Below are 19707 nucleotides of genomic sequence, written 5' to 3'. Positions count from 1 at the left end.
TGAGAGGTGAGAAAAACAATTTTTTGAAAGGTAGTAAGATTTCTTTCCTTCAATCAACCAACAGATATGTTTGAGTCACTTTTGTACATGCATCAAATCGTTCTGAGTGCCTATTCTACATACTTTATTTTATTTTTATTTATTTAGAGACTGAGTTTCACTGTATTGCTCAGGCTGGAGTGCAGTGGCATGATCTCGGCTCTGCAACCTCTGCCTCCCGGGTTCAAGTGGTTCTCCTGGCTCAGCCTCCCAATATAGCTGGGATTACAGGGGCATGCCACCACACCTGGCAAATTTGTAAAATATTTTTAGTAGGGACGGGGTTTCACCATGTTGGCCAGGCTGGTCTCAAACTCCTGACCTCAGGTGATCCACCCACCTTGGCCTCCCAAAGTGCTGGGATTACAGGTGTGAGCTACCGCGCCCGACCATTCTATATATTTTAGTCACTATTTTCTCCATTAGCAGTATCTCTTGCCAGTAGCTCTGCAGAGTACTTTTAATGATCATGACTAAAAATGTCAATGTACGGTTGTCTCCCCTATCCATAATTTCACTTTCCACAGTTTCAGATCTGAGGTCAACTGCAGTCTGAAAATATTAAATGGAAAATTCCAGAAATAATTCATAAGCATTGAAATCTCACTGTGTCCTGTTTGGTATGTGAATCATCCCTTTGTCCAGTGCATCCATAGTATATACCCTTCCTGCCCATTAATCACTTAGTAGCCATCTTGGTTATCAGATTAAAAAAAAAAACAGTATATAAAGGGTTCGTGACCAGTATATAAAGGGTTCGTGACTATCCATGGTTTCAGGCATCCACTGGGGGTCTTGAAACATATCCCCTGTGGAGAAGAGGGGACCACTGTACAAATAGAGTGTTGATGAGAAGAGGTTGTAACTTGTGGTTGAATGTCCCGTATACCTGTAGAAAAATTGCTTGCATACAAAGGCATACCTTAGAGATATTGTGTATTGAATTCAAACAACCACAATGAAGCAAGTCACGAACTCCTGGTTTTTCAGTGCCTATAAAAGTTATGTTTACACTATATTATTTACACTATACTGGTGTATTAAGTGTGCAATAGCATTTTATCTAAAAATGTGTATACCTTAATTAAAAAATACTTTATTGCTAATGCTAACAGGGAAGAAGTGAGCACATGCAGTTGGAAAAAAGATACTGATAGACTAGCTTGACACATGAGTGCCACAAACCTTCAATTTGTAAAAATGCAGTATTTTCAAAGTGCAGTAAAGCAATGCTCAATAAAAGAAAGTGCAGTAAAATGAAGTGTGCCTGTATTTTACCTCCAGCTCCTTAGCAGTTTTCAAGGCCAGAGTGGCACTGGAGAGCTGTCATTGCATGTCTATTGAGTTCTCATCAAAGCATATCTGTAGGTTCTTCACTAAAGGGGCTGTTCTTCAAAGAAAAAAATCTTTAGGATTAGTAAAATGTTTTTTGGTGTGTTTCAGAGAAGTCAAGATAAAGTGAGACTGTATCAAAAATATGAATGTTATATTGTGCATGGACTTGTCCAGGGTTGTCTAGTAAATGTCCATAAGAGCTAAATTAAAAGGAAAATGTAGACAGGGTGGGAAGTTATAGTATTTATTTATTTTTGAGGTGGTTTAGAGTTGAGAGGGAGGTTAGGCATGTTATTGGTGTTTGCAGGATAGTACCTCCTGACCCTTCTCTTACCCCTCCAAAGAACTTTTTGAAAAAAAGGAAACTTGGTAAAACCAATTTTTTAATCAGTAATGTGATTATACAATATACAATCTATCTTCTGCCTATTTTTCAAATCTTGGGCTCACCAAAAGTGAATGCTTGCCACGTACAGTGGCTCACACCTGTAATCCCAGCACTTTGGGAGGCCAAGGTGGGAGGATTGCTTGAGGCTAGGAGTTGGGAGACTGGCTTGAGCAACATAGCGAGACCCTGTTTCTACATAAACTTTTTTTAAAAAACTGAATGCTATCCAGGTTTTTTATTTTTAGTGTCTAATTTACTGTTACTCTTAAAAAGTTCACTGAAGGAGAAGTTTCAAACCCTTATCTTTTTGTTTTTTTAGAGATAGGTTCTCACTTTGGCCAGGCTGGTCTTGAACACCTGGCATCAAGCAAGCCTCCTTGCTCAGCCTCTGGAGTAGCTGGGATTACAGGCACAAGCCTCCGACAATAAATTTTTTTAAAAATCTTAAACATGTAAAGTTGCAGAAGCCAAATGGAAATGTTTGCATTCACAAGAGGCTGTGGTTTTATGTTATATTCTTCTTGATAAATGGAAATGGTTATTCAAAATGCTAAGGATATTGTTCATATTATCTTGTTACAGATGTGACATTTTAATTTGTGATATGTAGGCAAAGTAATTACTAGCTACATTAGCCGATGAGTTTATCAGGAATCACTTCAACATAGCTGGAAGTTTTTATGCTTTCTGTTTTCAGTGGACTGTGGAAAAATCAAGTTTTGGATTATGTAACACTTGCTTATGGTATTGCCTTTCCAACAAATATATTCCATTTTTCCATTTTCACTAAAGAAGAATAAAAACTGCTGCCTATAAAGAGAGTTGTTAAACCTAGTGTATCAGTTGTCTTTTATTTCATCGAATAAATTGACATTTCTAATGTTATCTTTATGATTTACTAATTAAGGATTCATAGGATTAAACAGCAGTAGAGGTTTTCCAGGATTGTGTAGTGATCTAGTTCTATTAATATCTCATTAATTAGGCTGGGCATAGTAGCTCACACCTGTAATCCCAGCACATTGGGAAGCCAAGGCAGATGTATCGTTTGAGGCCAGGAGTTCGAGACCTGCCTGGCCAACATGGCAAAACCCTGTCTCTTCTAAAAATACAAAAATTAGCCAGATGTGGTGGTGCACACCTGTAATCCCAGCTACTCAGGGGGCTGAAGCACAAGAATCGCTTGAACCCGGATGGGGAGGTAGCGGTGAGCCATAATTGCACGTCTGCACTCCAGCCTGGATGATAGAGTGAGACTGTCTCAAAAACAAAAACAAACAAATGAAAATCCCATTAATTAAAGACTAGCACATAGCCTCTTACTTCTCTTTTGTTAAATTTTGTCTATTTTCTCCCTTCTCAAGTTAAGTTTACTGAAAGATCTAAGTATTTTGTGATACTCAATGCTGATGTGACTTAAGTACTTTACTGTCTTAACTCAGAAATCAAGATTTAGTTATTTTAAAGCACAAACTCCAAATTAAATAATCAGGAATTTCTTACTGTGTGTTAAAGACATTGAAATGGGATTTGGTAATATGTTTTGAAAGGTCCATGTTTATCTTTTCTTAATTATGCTGCATATTCCTTAAAATTTCATACCTAATTTTTTTTTGTTGTTGTTTTTGCCAGAGTCTCACCCTGTCTCCCAGGCTGGAGTGCAGTGGTGTGATTTCAGCTCACTGCAGCCTCCACCTCCCGGGTTCAAGCGATTCTCCTGTTTCACCCTCCCAAGTAGCTGGGATTATGGGTGCATGCCACCATGCCCGGCTAATTTTTGTATTTTTAGCTGAGATGGGGTTTCACCATGTTGGCCAGGCTGATCTAGAACTCCTGACCTCAAGTGATCTGCCTGCTTCCGCCTCCCAAAATGCTGGGATTACAGGCGTGAGCCACCATGCCTGGCCTCATACTTAATTATTATTATTTTTTTTTGAGACAGAGTCTTGCTCTGTCGCCCAGGCTGGGGTGCAGTGGCACAATCCCGGCTCACTGCAAGCTCTGCCTCCCGGGTTCACGCCATTCTCCTGCCTTGGCCTCCCAAGTAGCTGGGACTACAGGCGCCCACCACCACGCCTGGCTAATTTTTTGTATTTTAAGTAGAGATGGGGTTTCACCATGTTAGCCAGGATAGTCTTGACCTCCTGACCTCGTGATCCGCCCACCTCGCCTCCCAAAGTGCTGGGATTACAGGTGTGAGCCACCACACCCGGTCACAACTTAATTTTATTAATTGTACCTTTATGGGTGATTACAAAGTGTATGCATGTATGTGTGTATGTAGGTATATGTATATATAGTTAATTGTAAACTTTATTAAAGCATGTAATATTGCTTTATACTGTTTAAAATCATACAATAAATGAGAATAATTAAATTAATGAAAACACCTCACCTGAGCACAGGATTGCATATTAGTTAATGTTGGCTTTTTATATTCTCAAGTCATTTTTATCTGTTTTTTTATGAAACTAAAAATCTTTTTAAATTTTAGGGGGAAAAAAATAGTGGCTTTGATGTCCTCTACCATAATATGAAACATGGACAGATATCAACAAAAGAACTAGCAGATTTTGTAAGGGAACGGTATGTATTTTTTAAATAAGTAATTTGTTTAACAACTTAATAGCAATTTAAATTTTAGAATATAAAGGAGAAAACTTTATTTGGATTTGGAATAAAGTAATCATTGTTTTAAAATATGTACTGTAATTATATCTATCTATTTATATCTGTCATCTACACAGCTGAGGGCTGTATAGTGGCTCAAAGTTTAACACCCCTGGTTTGTGGATTCCTGCTTGAAAATATTATCTACATATTTTTCACTGGATATGCTAGCAAGGTGATATAATACAGTTGAGAAGTTTGTAGGATAAAACATTAACATTTGTTAAACATGCTAAAATAATTAGAAAAGACTAACTTTTCTGAACTTCAGTTTAATTTTATGTTTTTGTAACTTTTATTTTTAAAAGTCCTAAGTATATATTTTAAAATCTTGCAAATTTATAAAATGTGATTGTCGTTAAGACTCTTAGAATATAGCGAATTTAAAAGCTATTAAGAATAAATATAATTTGATTATGATTCAAAATCAAACAACTCAAAAGCTGCTATCCTACTAACTTAAAGCTATTTTGTGGCTACCCCAACTTTGTAATTATTTATATGAACACATTTAAAATCTTTACCTTGATAATATAGGGATACTTTGGCTTTAAATTTAATACTCCATTTATTCATGTATTCTTTCAACAATATATATCCCATCAGTGCTGTGTACCAGCTACTTGTCTGGATTATGGGAATATAGTGGTTAAGATAACAGCTTCTCCCTTCATGGAGTTTACAGACTGGTAGGAATTGGGGAATAAACTATTCTATAAGTTCAGTTCTTTTCTTACTCCCTCCTCTCTACTGGAATCAACAAGGAATGCAAAAGCTCAAGTGCTCTGGGTAAGGCTCTCCTTCCTCTGGGCTTCTACATAATCATTGGCAGGAGCAAAGGAAAGGCCGCAGAACTGCATCTCTTGGCATGTTCCTTAGCCTTCCCTCTTCCCCTACACTTCACTACTATCACTGTCTACTTTGGAACCATCAGGGCAGATGTTATGCCTTTGAGCCCTGTTTATGTTAGTCACCTTAAGAAGTCCAGGACTCCTGGGTTATCCTTTCTTTGCCCAGAATCTATCCCTTTCTGATTCTTTGGGTAGTGAGACAATCCGTCGTACTTCCCCTTTACTACTTTATTTTTCTCCATAGTATGTATAACTGTCTGATAAAAGTGATATTTCATTTATTTATTTTTCTGTCTCTTCCCACTAGAATATAAACCCAACAAGGGCAGGGATTTTTATCTTTTTTTGCTTATTTTGTCTTTTTGCTCTATTTATGCACTTGTGATAGTGCTTGTCACTTGGTAGGCCCTCAGTAAAGGTTTTTCCATAGAATGAATCTGTAACTTCATTATGCTGATCCCAGCTATCATTATTTTTGCCTGAACTTCAGCGGTACCTCGTAACTGCTCTATCTACAGTTGTTCTTGTTTTCCTACAACTTACTCTGTCTACTGTAGTTGGAGTGGTTTTTTTGAAGTATAGTACAGATCAGTTTGTTACCTCTTCTCTTTCAGCCATCTCAAGGGCTTCCCATTGCTCTTAAGATAGGCCTGCATATTCTGACCCTAAAACTACCTTTCAGGTCTTATTGTTCTAGGCTCTATGCTAGGCATGGGATACAACAGAATATTGTCTCACAGGAGAACATAGAAACAATTAACAAAAATGAGTAATAACAAAACTGCATACATAGTACAAAGAGATACATGAATTACAGGCTGCTCCTTATTCTTTCCACTCTAGAGATACTGGGTATCTTATAGACAGGCTTTCTCTGTCTAGTCCAGGCTTTGTAAATACTTATTCTTCTCTTCACCTAGTTAATGCCTACTTATTCTTTTTTTTTTATTTAGAACTTTAATTTCCATTCAAAAGAAGTAAAATATAAATTCAATAAGTTGGTTAAAATATTCCTAAAATGACTCCACATTTATATTTTATCCCTCTGAATTACATGTCAAAATCCTATCTTTTTCACAGGGTATCAGTCTCTGGACCATCAAGATCATCAATAATGCAGCATTTCTTTTTATTTTTCTTTTTTTTTCTTTTTTTATTTTTTATTATTATACTTTAAGTTTTAGGGTACATGTGCACAATGTGCAGGTTAGTTACATATGTATACATGTGCCATGCTGGTGCGCTGCACCCACTAACTCGTCATCTAGCATTAGGTGTATCTCCCAATGCTATCCCTCTCCCCTCCCCCCAACCCACAACAGTCCCCAGAGTGTGATGTTCCCCTTCCTGTGTCCATGTGTTCTCATTGTTCAGTTCCCACCTATGAGTGAGAATATGTGGTGTTTGGTTTTTTGTTCTTGCGATAGTTTACTGAGAATGATGATTTCCAATTTCATCCATGTCCCTACAAAGGACATGAACTCATCATTTTTTATGGCTGCATAGTATTCCATGGTGTATATGTGCCACATTTTCTTAATCCAGTCTATCATTGTTGGACATTTGGGTTGGTTCCAAGTCTTTGCTATTGTGAATAATGCCGCAATAAACATACGTGTACATGTGTCTTTATAGCAGCATGATTTATAGTCCTTTGGGTATATACCCAGTAATGGGATAGCTGGGTCAAATGGTATTTCTAATTCTAGATCCCTGAGGAATCACCACACTGACTTCCACAGTGGTTGAACTAGTTTACAGTCCCACCAACAGTGTAAAAGTGTTCCTATTTCTCCACATCCTCTCCAGCACCTGTTGTTTCCTGACTTTTTAATGAGTGCCATTCTCACTGGTGTGAGATGGTATCTCATTGTGGTTTTGAATTGCATTTCTCTGATGGCCAGCGATGGTGAGCATTTTTTCATGTGTTTTTTGGCTGCATAAATGTCTTCTTTTGAGAAGTATCTGTTCATGTCCTTCGCCCACTTTTTGATGGGGTTGTTTGTTTTTTTCTTGTAAATTTGTTTGAGTTCATTGTAGATTCTGGATATTAGCCCTTTGTCAGATGAGTAGGTTGTGAAAATTTTCTCCCATTTTGTAGGTTGCCTGTTCACTCTGATGGTAGTTTCTTTTGCTGTGCAGAAGCTCTTGAGTTTAATTAGATCCCATTTGTCAATTTTGGCTTTTGTTGCCATTGCTTTTGGTGTTTTAGACATGAAGTTCTTGCCCATGCCTATGTCCTGAATGGTAATGCGTAGGTTTTCTTCTAGGGTTTTTATGGTTTTAGGTCTAACATTTAAGTCTTTAATCCATCTTGAATTGATTTTTGTATAAGGTGTAAGGAAGGGATCCAGTTTCAGCTTTCTACATATGGCTAGCCAGTTTTCCCAGCACCATTTATTAAATAGGGAATCCTTTCCCCATTGCTTGTTTTTCTCAGGTTTGTCAAAAGATCAGATAGTTGTAGATATGCGGCGTTATTTCTGAGGGCTCTGTTCTGTTCCATTGATCTATATCTCTGTTTTGGTACCAGTACCATGCTGTTTTGGTTACTGTAGCCTTGTAGTATAGTTTGAAGTCAGGTAGTGTGATGCCTCCAGCTTTGTTCTTTTGGCTTAGGATTGACTTGGCGATGCGGGCTCTTTTTTGGTTCCATATGAACTTTAAAGTAGTTTTTTCCAATTCTGTGAAGAAAGTCATTGGTAGCTTGATGGGGATGGCATTGAATCTGTAAATTACCTTGGGCAGTATGGCCGTTTTCATGATATTGATTCTTCCTACCCATGAGCATGGAATGTTCTTCCATTTGTTTGTATCCTCTTTTATTTCCTTGAGCAGTGGTTTGTATTTCTCCTTGAAGAGGTCCTTCCCATCCCTTGTAAGTTGGATTCCTAGGTATCTTATTCTCTTTGAAGCAATTGTGAATGGGAGTTCACTCATGATTTGGCTCTCTGTTTGTCTGTTGTTGGTGTATAAGAATGCTTGTGATTTTTGTACATTGATTTTGTATCCTGAGACTTTGCTGAAGTTGCTTATCAGCTTAAGGAGATTTTGGGCTGAGACAGTGGGGTTTTCTAGATATACAATCATGTCATCTGCAAACAAGGACAATTTGACTTCCTCTTTTCCTAATTGAATACCCTTTATTTCCTTCTCCTGCCTAATTGCCCTGGCCAGAACTTCCAACACTATGTTGAATAGGAGTGGTGAGAGAGGGCATCCCTGTCTTGTGCCAGTTTTCAAAGGGAATGCTTCCAGTTTTTGCCCATTCAGTATGATACTGGCTGTGGGTTTGTCATAGATAGCTCTTATTATTTTGAAATACGTCCCATCAATACCTAATTTATTGAGAGTTTTTAGCATGAAGGGCTGTTGAATTTTGTCAAAGGCCTTTTCTGCATCTATTGAGATAATCATGTGGTTTTTGTCTTTGGTTCTGTTTATATGCTGGATTACATTTATTGATTTGTGTATATTGAACCAGCCTTGCATCCCAGGGATGAAGCGGAGTTGATAGTGATGGATAAGCTTTTTGATGTGTTGCTGGATTCGGTTTGCCAGTATTTTATTGAGGATTTTTGCATCAATGTTCATCAAGGATATTGGTCTAAAATTCTCTTTTTTTGTTGTGTCTCTGCCCGGCTTTGGTATCAGGATGATGCTGGCCTCATAAAATGAGTTAGGGAGGATTCCCTCTTTTTCTGTTGATTGGAATAGTTTCAGAAGGAATGGTACCAGTTCCTCCTTGTACCTCTGGTAGAATTTGGCTGTGAATCCGTCTGGTCCTGTACTCTTTTTGGTTGGTAAGCTATTGATTATTGCCACAATTTCAGATCCTGTTATTGGTCTGTTCAGAGATTCAACTTCTTCCTGGTTTAGTCTTGGGAGAGTGTATGTGTTGAGGAATTTATCCATTTCTTCTAGATTTTCTAGTTTATTTGTGTAGAGGTGTTGGTAGTATTCTCTGATGGTAGTTTGTATTTCTGTGGGCTCGGTGGTGATATCCCCTTTATCATTTTTTATTGCGTCTATTTGATTCTTCTCTCTTTTTTTCTTTATTAGTCTTGCTAGCGGTCTATCAATTTTGTTGATCCTTTCAAAAAACCAGCTCCTGGATTCATTAATTTTTTGAAGGGTTTTTTGTGTCTTTATTTCCTTCAGTTCTGCTCTGATTTTAGTTATTTCTTGCCTTCTGCTAGCTTTTGAGTGTGTTTGCTCTTGCTTTTCTAGTTCTTTTAATTGTGATGTTAGGGTGTCAATTTTGGATCTTTCCTGCTTTCTCTTGTGGGCATGTAGTGCTATAAATTTCCCTCTACACACTGCTTTGAATGCGTCCCAGAGATTCTGGTATGTTGTATGTTTGTTCTCGTTGGTTTCAAAGAACATCTTTATTTCTGCCTTAATTTCGTTATGTACCCAGTAATCATTCAGGAGCAGGTTGTTCAGTTTCCATGTAGTTGAGCGGTTTTGAGTGAGATTCTTAATCCTGAGTTCTAGTTTGATTGCACTGTGGTCTGAGAGATAGTTTGTTATAATTTCTGTTTTTTTACATTTGCTGAGGAGAGCTTTACTTCCAAGTATGTGGTCAATTTTGGAATAGGTGTGGTGTGGTGCTGAAAAGAATGTATATTCTGTTGATTTGGGGTGGAGAGTTCTGTAGATGTCTATTAGGTCTGCTTGGTGCAGAGCTGAGTTCAATTCCTGGGTATCCTTGTTGACTTTCTGTCTCGTTGATCTGTCTAATGTTGACAGTGGGGTGTTAAAGTCTCCCATTATTAATGTGTGGGAGTCTTAAGTCTCTTTGTAGGTCACTCAGGACTTGCTTTATGAATCTGGGTGCTCCTGTATTCGGTGCATATATATTTAGGATAGTTAGCTCTTCTTGTTGAATTGATCCCTTTACCATTATGTAATGGCCTTCTTTGTCTCTTTTGATCTTTGTTGGTTTAAAGTCTGTTTTATCAGAGACTAAGATTGCAACCCCTGCCTTTTTTTGTTTTCCATTTGCTTGGTAGATCTTCCTCCATCCCTTTATTTTGAGCCTATGTGTGTCTCTGCACGTGAGATGGGTTTCCTGAATACAGCACACTGATGGGTCTTGACTCTTTATCGAGTTTGCCAGTCTGTGTCTTTTAATTGGAGCATTTAGTCCATTTACATTTAAAGTTAATATTGTTATGTGTGAATTTGATCCTGTCATTATGATGTTAGCTGGTTATTTTGCTCGTTAGTTGATGCAGTTTCTTCCTAGTCTCGATGGTCTTTACATTTTGGCATGATTTTGCAGCAGCTGGTACTGGTTGTTCCTTTCCATGTTTAGTGCTTCCTTCAGGAGCTCTTGTAGGGCAGGCCTGGTGGTGACAAAATCTGTCAGCATTTGCTTGTCTGTAAAGTATTTTATTTCTCCTTCACTTATGAAGCTTAGTTTGGCTGGATATGAAATTCGGGGTTGAAAATTCTTTTCTTTAAGAATGTTGAATATTGAATGCCTACTTATTCTTTAGAGCTCAGCAATTTGGTCACTGCTCTAAGGATGCCTTTCCTAATCTCTCTGACTAGGTCAAAAACACCTAATATAATCTTTTGTTACATCACCTATCTCTTTGTAGTATTTATAAAATTTGGTAATTATTTATTTTTATTTGTTTTTATGTTCCTCTGTGAAACAGTATTTGTTTGTATCCCAGTGGCTAGCACAAAGCCTGGAACAATAGGATAATCATATTTCTTGAAGGACCCAATGAGAAAGGAAAAAATGTAAACTTTGTATGCATTATCTGATTGATTGATTGATTGATTGATTGATTTGAGACAGGGTCTAGCTCTGTCGCCCACGCTGGAGTGCAGTGGCTCGGTCTCTGCTCACTGTAACTTCTGCCTCCTGGATTCAAGCGATTCTTGTGCCTCAGCCTCCCAAGTAGCTGGGATTACAGCCCTGCGCCATCATGTTTGGCTGATTTTTGTATTTTTCTTTTTTTTTTGAGACAGAGTCTCGCTCTGTTACCCAGCCCAGGCTGGAGTGCAGAGGTGCGATCATGCCTAACTGCAACCTCCCTGTCCTGAGTTCAAGCAATTCTTGTGCCTCAGCCTCTTGAGTAGCTGGGACCACAGGCATGCACCACCATGCCTGGCTAATTTTTGTATTTTTTATAGAGACGGGGTTTTGCCATGTCGGCCAGGCTGGTCTGGAACTCCTGACCTCAGGTGATCCGCCCATCTCGGCCTCCCAGCATGTTGGGATTACAGGCATGAGCCACTGTGCCTGGCCAGGCTCATTTCATTTTAGTGCTGAATAATATTTTGTTGTCTGGATGTACTACATTTTATCCACTGACTTACTCAGGGACATCTTGGTTGCTTCCAAGTTTTGGCAATTATGAATAAAGCTGCAGTAAACATCCGTGTGCAGGTTTTCGTGTGAACATAAGTTTTAATTTAATTAATTAAATTAAATTTTAAATACCAAGGAATGCAGTTACTTGATTATATGGAAAGAATATGATTAATTTTGTAAGAAACTCATCTTCCAAAGTGACAATACCATTTTGCATTTTAACTAGCAATGAATTAGAGTTCTTATTGCCCCATATCCTTGCCAGCATTTGGTGTGGTCAGTATTCTAGATTTTGGCTGTTCCAATAAGTATATAGTGGTATCTTATCATTGTTTTAATTAGCATTTTCCCGATGACATATGATGTGGAGCATCTTTGCTTTAAATTTTTTTTTTTAGAGGCAAGGTCTTGCTATGTTTCCCAGGCTAGTCTCGAACTCCTGGCCTCAAGTGATCCTCCTTGCCCAGCCTTGCAAAGTGCTGAGATTATAGGTGTGAGCCACTGCACCTGGCTTTTTCGTTGTTGTCAAGATGGGGTGTCAGCATGTTGCCCAGGCTGGTCTTGAACTCCTGGTCTCAAGCAGTCCTCCCGCCACAGTCTCCCAAAGCTCTCCGATTACAGGAGGGAACCAGCACACCTTTCCTCCATCTTTTCATATGCTTATTTGCCAGCTGTGTATCTTCTTTAGTGAGGTATCTGTTAAGGTCTTTGGCCCATTTTTGTTTTTGATATGGTTGTTTGTGTTCTTACTATTTTTAAAAAAATTTTTTTATTATACTTTAAGCCTTGGGATATATCTGCGAACATGCAGGGTTGTTACATAGGTATACATGTGCCATGGTGGTTTGCTGCACCCATCAACCTGTCATCCACATTAGGTCTTTCTCCTAATGCTATCCCTCCCCCAGCCCTCCAGCCCCCAACCCCTAAACAGGCCCTGGTGTGTGATGTTCCCCTCCCTGTGTCCATGTGTTCTCATTGTTCAACTCCCACTAATGAGTGAGGACATGTGGTGTTTGGTTTTCTGTTCTTGTGTTTGCTGAGAATGATACTTTCCAGCTTCAACCATATCCCTGCAAAGGACATGAACTCATGCTTTTTTATGGCTGCATAGTATTCCATGGTGTATATGTGCCACATTTTCCAGTCTATCATTGATGTGCGTTTGGGTTGGTTCCAAGTCTTTGCTATTGTGAACAGTGCTGCAATAAACATGTGTGTGCATGTGTCGTTATAGTAGAATGATTTATAATCCTTTGGGTATATAGCCAGTAATGGGATTGCTGGGTCAAATGATATTTCTGGTTCTAGATCCTTGAGGAATCGCCACACTGTCTTCCACAATGGTTGAACTAATTTACACTCCCACCAACAGTGTAAAAGCATTCCTGTTTCTCCACATTCTCTCCAGCATCTGTTGTTTCCTGACTTTTTAATGATGGGCATTCTAACTGTCATGAGATGGTATCTCATTGTGGTTTTGCTTTGCATTTCTCTAATGACCAGTGATGATGAGCATTTTTTCATATGTTTGTTGGCTGCATAAATGTCTTCTTTTGAGAAGTGTCTGTTCATATACTTCGCCCACTTTTTGATGGGGTTGTTTTTTTCTTGTAAATTTAAGTTCTTTGTGGATTCTGGATATTAGCCCTTTGTCAGATGGATAGGTTGTAAAAATTTTCTCCCATTCTGTAGGTTGCCTGTTCACTCTGATGATAGTTTCTTTTGCTGTGCAGAAGCTCTTTAGTTTAATTAGATCCCATTTGTTAATTCTGGCTTTTGTTGCCATTGCTTGTGGTGTTTTAGTCATGAAGTCTTTGCCTATGCCTATGTCCTGAATGGAATTGCTTAGGTTTTCTTCTAGGGTTTTTATGGTTTTTAGGTCTTACATTGAAGTGTTTAGCCCATCTTGAGTTAATTTTTTGTATAAGGCATAAGGAAGGGGTCCAGTTTCAGTTTTCTGCATATGGTTAGCCATTTTCCCAACACCATTTATTAAATAGGGAATCTTTTCCCATTGCTTGTTTTTGTCAGGTTTGTCAAAGGTCAGATGGTTGTAGATTTGTGGTGTTATTTTTGAGGCCTCTCTTCTGTTCCGTTGGTCTATATCTCTGTTTTGGTACCAGTACCATGCTGTTTTGGTTACTGAAGCATTGTAGTATAGTTTGAAGTGATGCCTCCAGCTTTGTTCTTTTTGCCTAGGATTGTCTTGGCTATACAGGCTCTTTTTTGGTTCCATATGAAATTCAAAGTAGTTTTTTCTAATTCTGTGAAGAAAGTCAGTGATTGCTTGATGAGGATAGCATTGAATCTATAAATTACTTTGGGCAGTATGGCGATTTTCACAGTATGATTCTTCCTATGCATGAGCATGGAATGTTTTTCCATTTGTTTGTGTCCTCTATTATTTCCTTTAGCAGTGGTTCATAGTTCTCCTTGAAGAGGTTCTTCACATCTCTTGTAAGTTGTATTTCTAGGTATGTTATTCTTTTTGTGGCAGTTGTGAATGGGAGTTCACTCATGATTTAGCTCTCTGTTTGTCTGTTATTGGTGTATAGGAATGCTTGTGATTTTTGCACATTGATTTTGTATCCTGAGAATTTACTGAAGTTGCTTACCAGCTTAAGGAGATTTTGGGCTGAGACGATGGGGTTTTCTAAATATACAATCATGTCATCTTCAAACAGAGACAATTTGACATCCCCTTTTCCTATTTGAATACCCTTTATTTTTTTCTCTTTCCTGATTGCCCTGGTTAGAACTTCCAGTACTATGTTGAATAAGAGTGGTGAGAGAGAGCATCCTTGTTTTGTGATGGATTTCAAAGGGAATGCTTCCAGTTATTGCCCATTCAGTATGATATTGGCTGTGGGTTTGTCATAAATAGCTCTTATTGTTTTGAGATACGTTCCACCAATACCTAGTTTATTGAGCGTTTTTTTGCGTGAAGTGGTGCTGAATTTTGTTGAAGGCCTTTTCTGCATGTATTGAGATAATCATGTGGTTTTTGTCATTGATTCTGTTTATGTGATGGATTACATTTATTGATTTGCGTATATTGAACCAGGCTTGCATCCCAGGGATGAAGCGGAGTTGATAGTGGTGGATAAGCTTTTTGATGTGTTGCTGGATTCGGTTTGCCAGTATTTTATTGAGGATTTTCGCACTGATGTTCATCAGGGATATTGGCCTGAAATTTTCTTTTTTGTGTGTGTGTCTTTGCCAGGTTTTGGTATTAGGATGATGCTGGCCTCATAAAATGAGTTAGGGAGGAGTCCCTCTTTTTCTGTTGTTTGGAATAGTTTCAGAATGAATGGTACCAGCTCCTCTTTGTACCTCTGGTAGAATTTGGCTGTGAATCCGTCTGGTCCTGAGCTGTTTTTGGTTGGTAGGCTATTAATTACTGCCTCAATTTCAGAGCTTGTTATTGATCTGTCCAGGGATTCTACTTCTTCCTGGTTTAGACTTGGGAGGGTGTATGTGTCCAGGAATTTATCAATTTCTAATAGGTTTTCTAGTTTATTTGCATAGTGGTGTTTCTAGTATTCTCTGATGGTAGTTTGTAATTCTATTGGATCAGTGGTGATATCCCCTTTATCATTTTTTATTGTGTCTATTTGATTCTTCTCTCTTTTCTTGTTTGTTATTCTGGCTAGCGGTCTATCTATTTTGTTGATCTTTTCAAAAAACCAGCTCCTGGATTCATTGATTTTTTTGAAGGCTGTTTCATGTCTCTATCTCCTTCAGTTCTGCTCTGATCTTAGTTATTTCTTGTCTTCTGCTAGCTTTTGAATTTGTTTGCTCTTGCTTCTCTAGTTCTTTTTTTTTTTTTTTATTTATTTATTTATTTTTTTTTTAATTTTTTTTTTATTATACTTTAAGTTTTAGGGTACATGTGCACATTGTGCAGGTTAGTTCTTTTAATTGTGATGTTAGGGTGTCAATTTTAGACCTTTCCTGCTTTCTCTTGTGGGCATTTAGTGCTATAAATTTCCCTCTAAACACTGTTTCAGCTGTGTCCCAGAGATTCTGGTATGTTGTGTCTTTGTTCTCATTGGTTTCAAAGAACTTACTTATTTCTGCCTTAATTTCGTTATTTACGCAGTAGTCATTCAGGAGCAGGTTGTTCAGTTTCTGTGTAGTTGTGCAGTTTTCAGTGAGTTTCTTAATCCTGAGTTCTAATATGGTTGCACTGTGGTCTGAGAGACTGTTTGTTATGATTTCTGTTCTTTTGCATTTGCTGAGGAGTGTTTTACTTCCAATTATGTGGTCAGTTTTAGAATAAGTGTGATGTGGTGCTGAGAAGAATGTATATTCTGTTGATTTTGCAGGGAGGGTTCTATAGATGTCTATTAGGTCTGCTTGGTCCAGAGCTGAGTTCAATTCCAGAATATCTTTGTTAATTTTCTCTCTTGTTGACCTGTCTAATATTGACAGTGGGGTGTTAAAGTCTCCCACTATTATTGTGTGGGAGTCTGATTCTTTTTGTAGGTCTCAAAGAACTTGCTTTATGAATCTGGGTGCTCCTGTATTAGGTGCATATATATTTAGGATAGTTAGCTCATCTTGATGCATTGATACCTTTACTGTTATGTAATGGCCTTTGTCTCTTTTGATCTTTCTCGATTTAAAGTCTGTTTTATCGAAGACTAGGATTGCAACCCCTGCTTTTTTTTGCTTTCCATTTGCTTAGTAAATATTCCTCCATCCCTTTATTTTGTGCTTATGTGTGTCTTTGCACGTGAGATGGGTGTCCTGAATACTGCACACCAGTGAGTCTTGACTCTTCATCGAATTTGTGAGTCTTTGTCTTTTAATTGGGGCATTTAGCCTGTTTACATTTAAGGTTAATATTGTTATGTGTGAATTTGCTCCTGTCATTATGATGCTAGCTGGTTATTTTGCCCATTAGTTGGTACAGTTTCTTCATAATGTCGATGGTCTTTACGATTTGGTATGTTTTTGCAGTTGCTGGTGTTGGTTGTTTCTTTCCATGTTTAGTGTTTCCTTCAGGAGCTCTTGTAAGGCTGGCCTGGTGGTGATGAAATCTCTCAGCATTTGCTTGTCTGTAAAGGATTTTATTTCTCCTTTGTTTATGAAGCTTTGTTTGGCTAGACATGAAATTCTGGGTTGAAAAGTCTTCTCTTTAAGAATGTTGAAAATTGGCCCCCACTCTCTTCTGGCTTGTAGGGTTTCTGCAGAGAGATCCGCTGTTAGTCTGATAGGCTTCCCTTTGTGGGTAACCCGACCTTTCTCTCTGGCTGCCCTTAATATTTTTTCCTTCATTTCAACCTTGGTGAATCTGACAATTATGTGTCTTGGGGTTGCTCTTCTTGAGGAGTATCTTTGTGGTGTTCTCTGTATTTCCTGAATTTGAATGTTGGCCTGTCTTGCTAGGTTGGGGAAGTTCTCCTAGATGATATCCTGAAGAGTGTTTTCCAACTTGGTTCCGTTCTCCCCATCACTTTCAGGTACACCAATCAAATGTAGGTTTCGTGGTTTCACATAGTCCCATATTTCTTGGAGGCTTTGTTTGTTCCTTTTTATTCTTTTTTCTCTAATTCTTGTCTTCATGCTTTATTTCATTAAGTTGATCTTCAGTCTATGATATCCTTTCTTCCACTTGATCGATTTGGCTGTTGATACTTGTGTATGCTTCACAAAGTTCTCATGCTGTGTTTTTCATCTCCATCAGGTCATCTATGTTCTTCTCTAAACTGGTTATTCTAGTTAGCAATTCGTCTAACCTTTTTTCAAGGTACTTAGCTTCCTTGCATTTGGTTAGAACATGCTCCTTTAGCTTAGGGGAGTTTGTTATTACCCACCTTCTGAAGCCTACTTCTGTCAGTTTGTCAAACTCATTCTCCATCCAGTTTTGTTCTCTTGCTGCTGAGGAGTTGTGGTCCTTTGTGCTTGAAACCCAGGGCCCTGGTGGTGTAGGCACCTGAGGGAATCTCCTGGTCTGCGGGTTGCGAAGACTGTGGGAAAAGCGTAGTATCTGGGCTGGAATGCACCATTCCTCACAGCACAGTCCCTCATGGCTTCCCTTGGCTAAGGGAGAGAGTTCCTCAACCCCTTGTGCTTCCTGTATAGGGCGATGCCCCGTCCTGCTTCTGCTCGCTGTCTGTGGGCTGCACCCACTGTCTAACCAGCCCCAGTGAGATGAGCCGGGTACCTCAGTTGGAAATGCTGAAATCACCTGCCTTCTGCATTGATCTCACTGGGAGCTGCAGACTGGAGCTGTTCCTATTCAGCCATCTTGCCAGCTGCCCCCTTATTGGGTTTTAAGAGTTCTTTATATATTTTGGATAATGGTCTTTTATCAGATGTGTCATTTGCAAATATTTTCTCACAGTCTGGTTTGTTTTCTCATTCTTTTGAATTTGTCTTTCAAAGAACAAAAGTATTTAATTTTAAGAAAGTCCAACATATCCATTATTTATTTTATGGATTTTGGGTTTGGAATACCTTTAGGTATTGGAATGCCTTTAGATATTGTGTCTAAAAAGTCATCACCATAGCCAAGGTCTGGTGTATTGGAGTGCCTTTAGATATTGGAATGAGTTTAGATACTGTTCTAAAAAGTTGTCACCATACCCAATGCTGTTTAGGATTTCTCCTATGTTATCTTCTGGGGGTTTTGCAGTTTTATGTTTTACATTTAGGTCTGTAATACATTTTGAGTTAATTTTTGTGAAGGGTGTAAGGTCTGTGTCTGGATTCTTTTTTTTTTTTTTTTTTTTTTTTTTTTGCATATAGGTGTCCAGTTGTTCCAGTACCATTTATTGAAAATACTATCTTTGTTCCATTGTATTGCATTTGCTCCTTTTTTTTTCAGACAGAGTCTCGCTCTGTCGCCGAGGCTGGAGTGCAGTGGCGCGATCTCTGCTCACTGCAAGCTCCGCTTCCCGGGTTCATGCCATTTTCCTGCCTCAGCCTCCCGAGTAGCGGGGACTACAGGCACCTGCCACCACACCTGGCTAATTTTTGTATTTTTAGTAGAGACGGGGTTTCATCATGTTAGCCAGGATGGTCTCGATCTCTTGACCTCAGGTGATCTGCCAGCCTTGGCCTCCCAAAGTGCTGGGATTACAGGCGTGAGCCACCATGCCCGGCCTTTTTAAAATACTTTTAAGTTCCGGGATACATGTGCAGAATGTGCAGGTTTGTTCCATAGGTATACATGTGCCGTGGTGGTTTGCTGCACCCATCAACCTGTCATCTACATATCTACATTAGGTATTTCTCCTAATGCTATCCCGCCCCTAGCTTTATTTTTTTATTTTTATTTATTTATTTTTTTGAGACAGGGTCTTGTTCTGTCACCCAGGCTGGAGTGCAGTGCAGCCTCCACCTCTTGGGCTCAATCAATTCTTCTGCCTCAGCCTACTGAATAGTTGGGACTATACATATGTGGCACCATGCCCAGTGTCTTTCAAAGTGACAATACTTTTTTTTTTTTTTTTTTTTGGTAGAGACAGGGTTTCACCATGTTGCCTAGACTGGTCTCAAACTCCTGTGCTCAAATGATCTGCCCACCTCTGCATCCCAAAGTGCCGGGATTTTACAAGCATGAGCCACTGTGCCCCACCTGATTTATTGTAGCTTCATAATAAGTCTTGAAGTTGGGTAGTATCAGTCTTCCAACTTTGTTCTGCTCCTTCAGTATTTTTTTGGCTCTTCTAGATCTTTTGCTGTTTTTGGTTTTTTTACTATTACCAAGTAATGTTGCCTTGAATAGTTTTGCACATATGTCCTGGTATGCATATATATATACATTTATATTGGGTATATACTCAGGAGTAGAATTGTGAGGCCATAAGGTATACGTGTGTTCAACTTGAGTGACTAATAGCAAAGAATTTTCCAAGGTGGTTGTATCAGTTTACACCACCTTCCATCCTTATTTGAGAGTTCCAGTTGCTTTATGTTCTCATCAATTCTTGGTATCGTCAGTCTTTTAATTTTAGCTTGATAATAGTAGTATCTATCTTATTGTGACCTTAATTTGCATTTCTCTGGTGAATAATGGGATGATATGTTTTTCTTTTTCTCTCCTCACAACTTGTCATTTATGTGAATTATTGAAA

The 19707-nt window shown here is 38.6% G+C and overlaps 1 protein-coding gene across 1 annotated transcript in view; it reads left to right on the top strand.

Moving 5' to 3' along the window:
* The window catches only part of FCHO2 (FCH and mu domain containing endocytic adaptor 2), a 134284-nt gene that overhangs the window by 8347 nt on the left and 106230 nt on the right, over positions 1-19707 (top strand). Inside the window, exon 2 of the mRNA XM_055367023.2 lies at positions 4257-4348. Coding sequence (XP_055222998.1) covers positions 4257-4348 — 92 coding nt within the window. The remainder of the gene's footprint in view (positions 1-4256; positions 4349-19707) is intronic.

This window comes from Gorilla gorilla, chromosome 19 (assembly GCF_029281585.2).
Source record: "Gorilla gorilla gorilla isolate KB3781 chromosome 19, NHGRI_mGorGor1-v2.1_pri, whole genome shotgun sequence".
NCBI classification, from domain to species: Eukaryota; Metazoa; Chordata; class Mammalia; order Primates; family Hominidae; genus Gorilla; species Gorilla gorilla.
The sequence above is the reverse complement of the archived record's forward strand: the minus strand, read 5'-3'. Positions and strand labels throughout refer to the sequence as shown.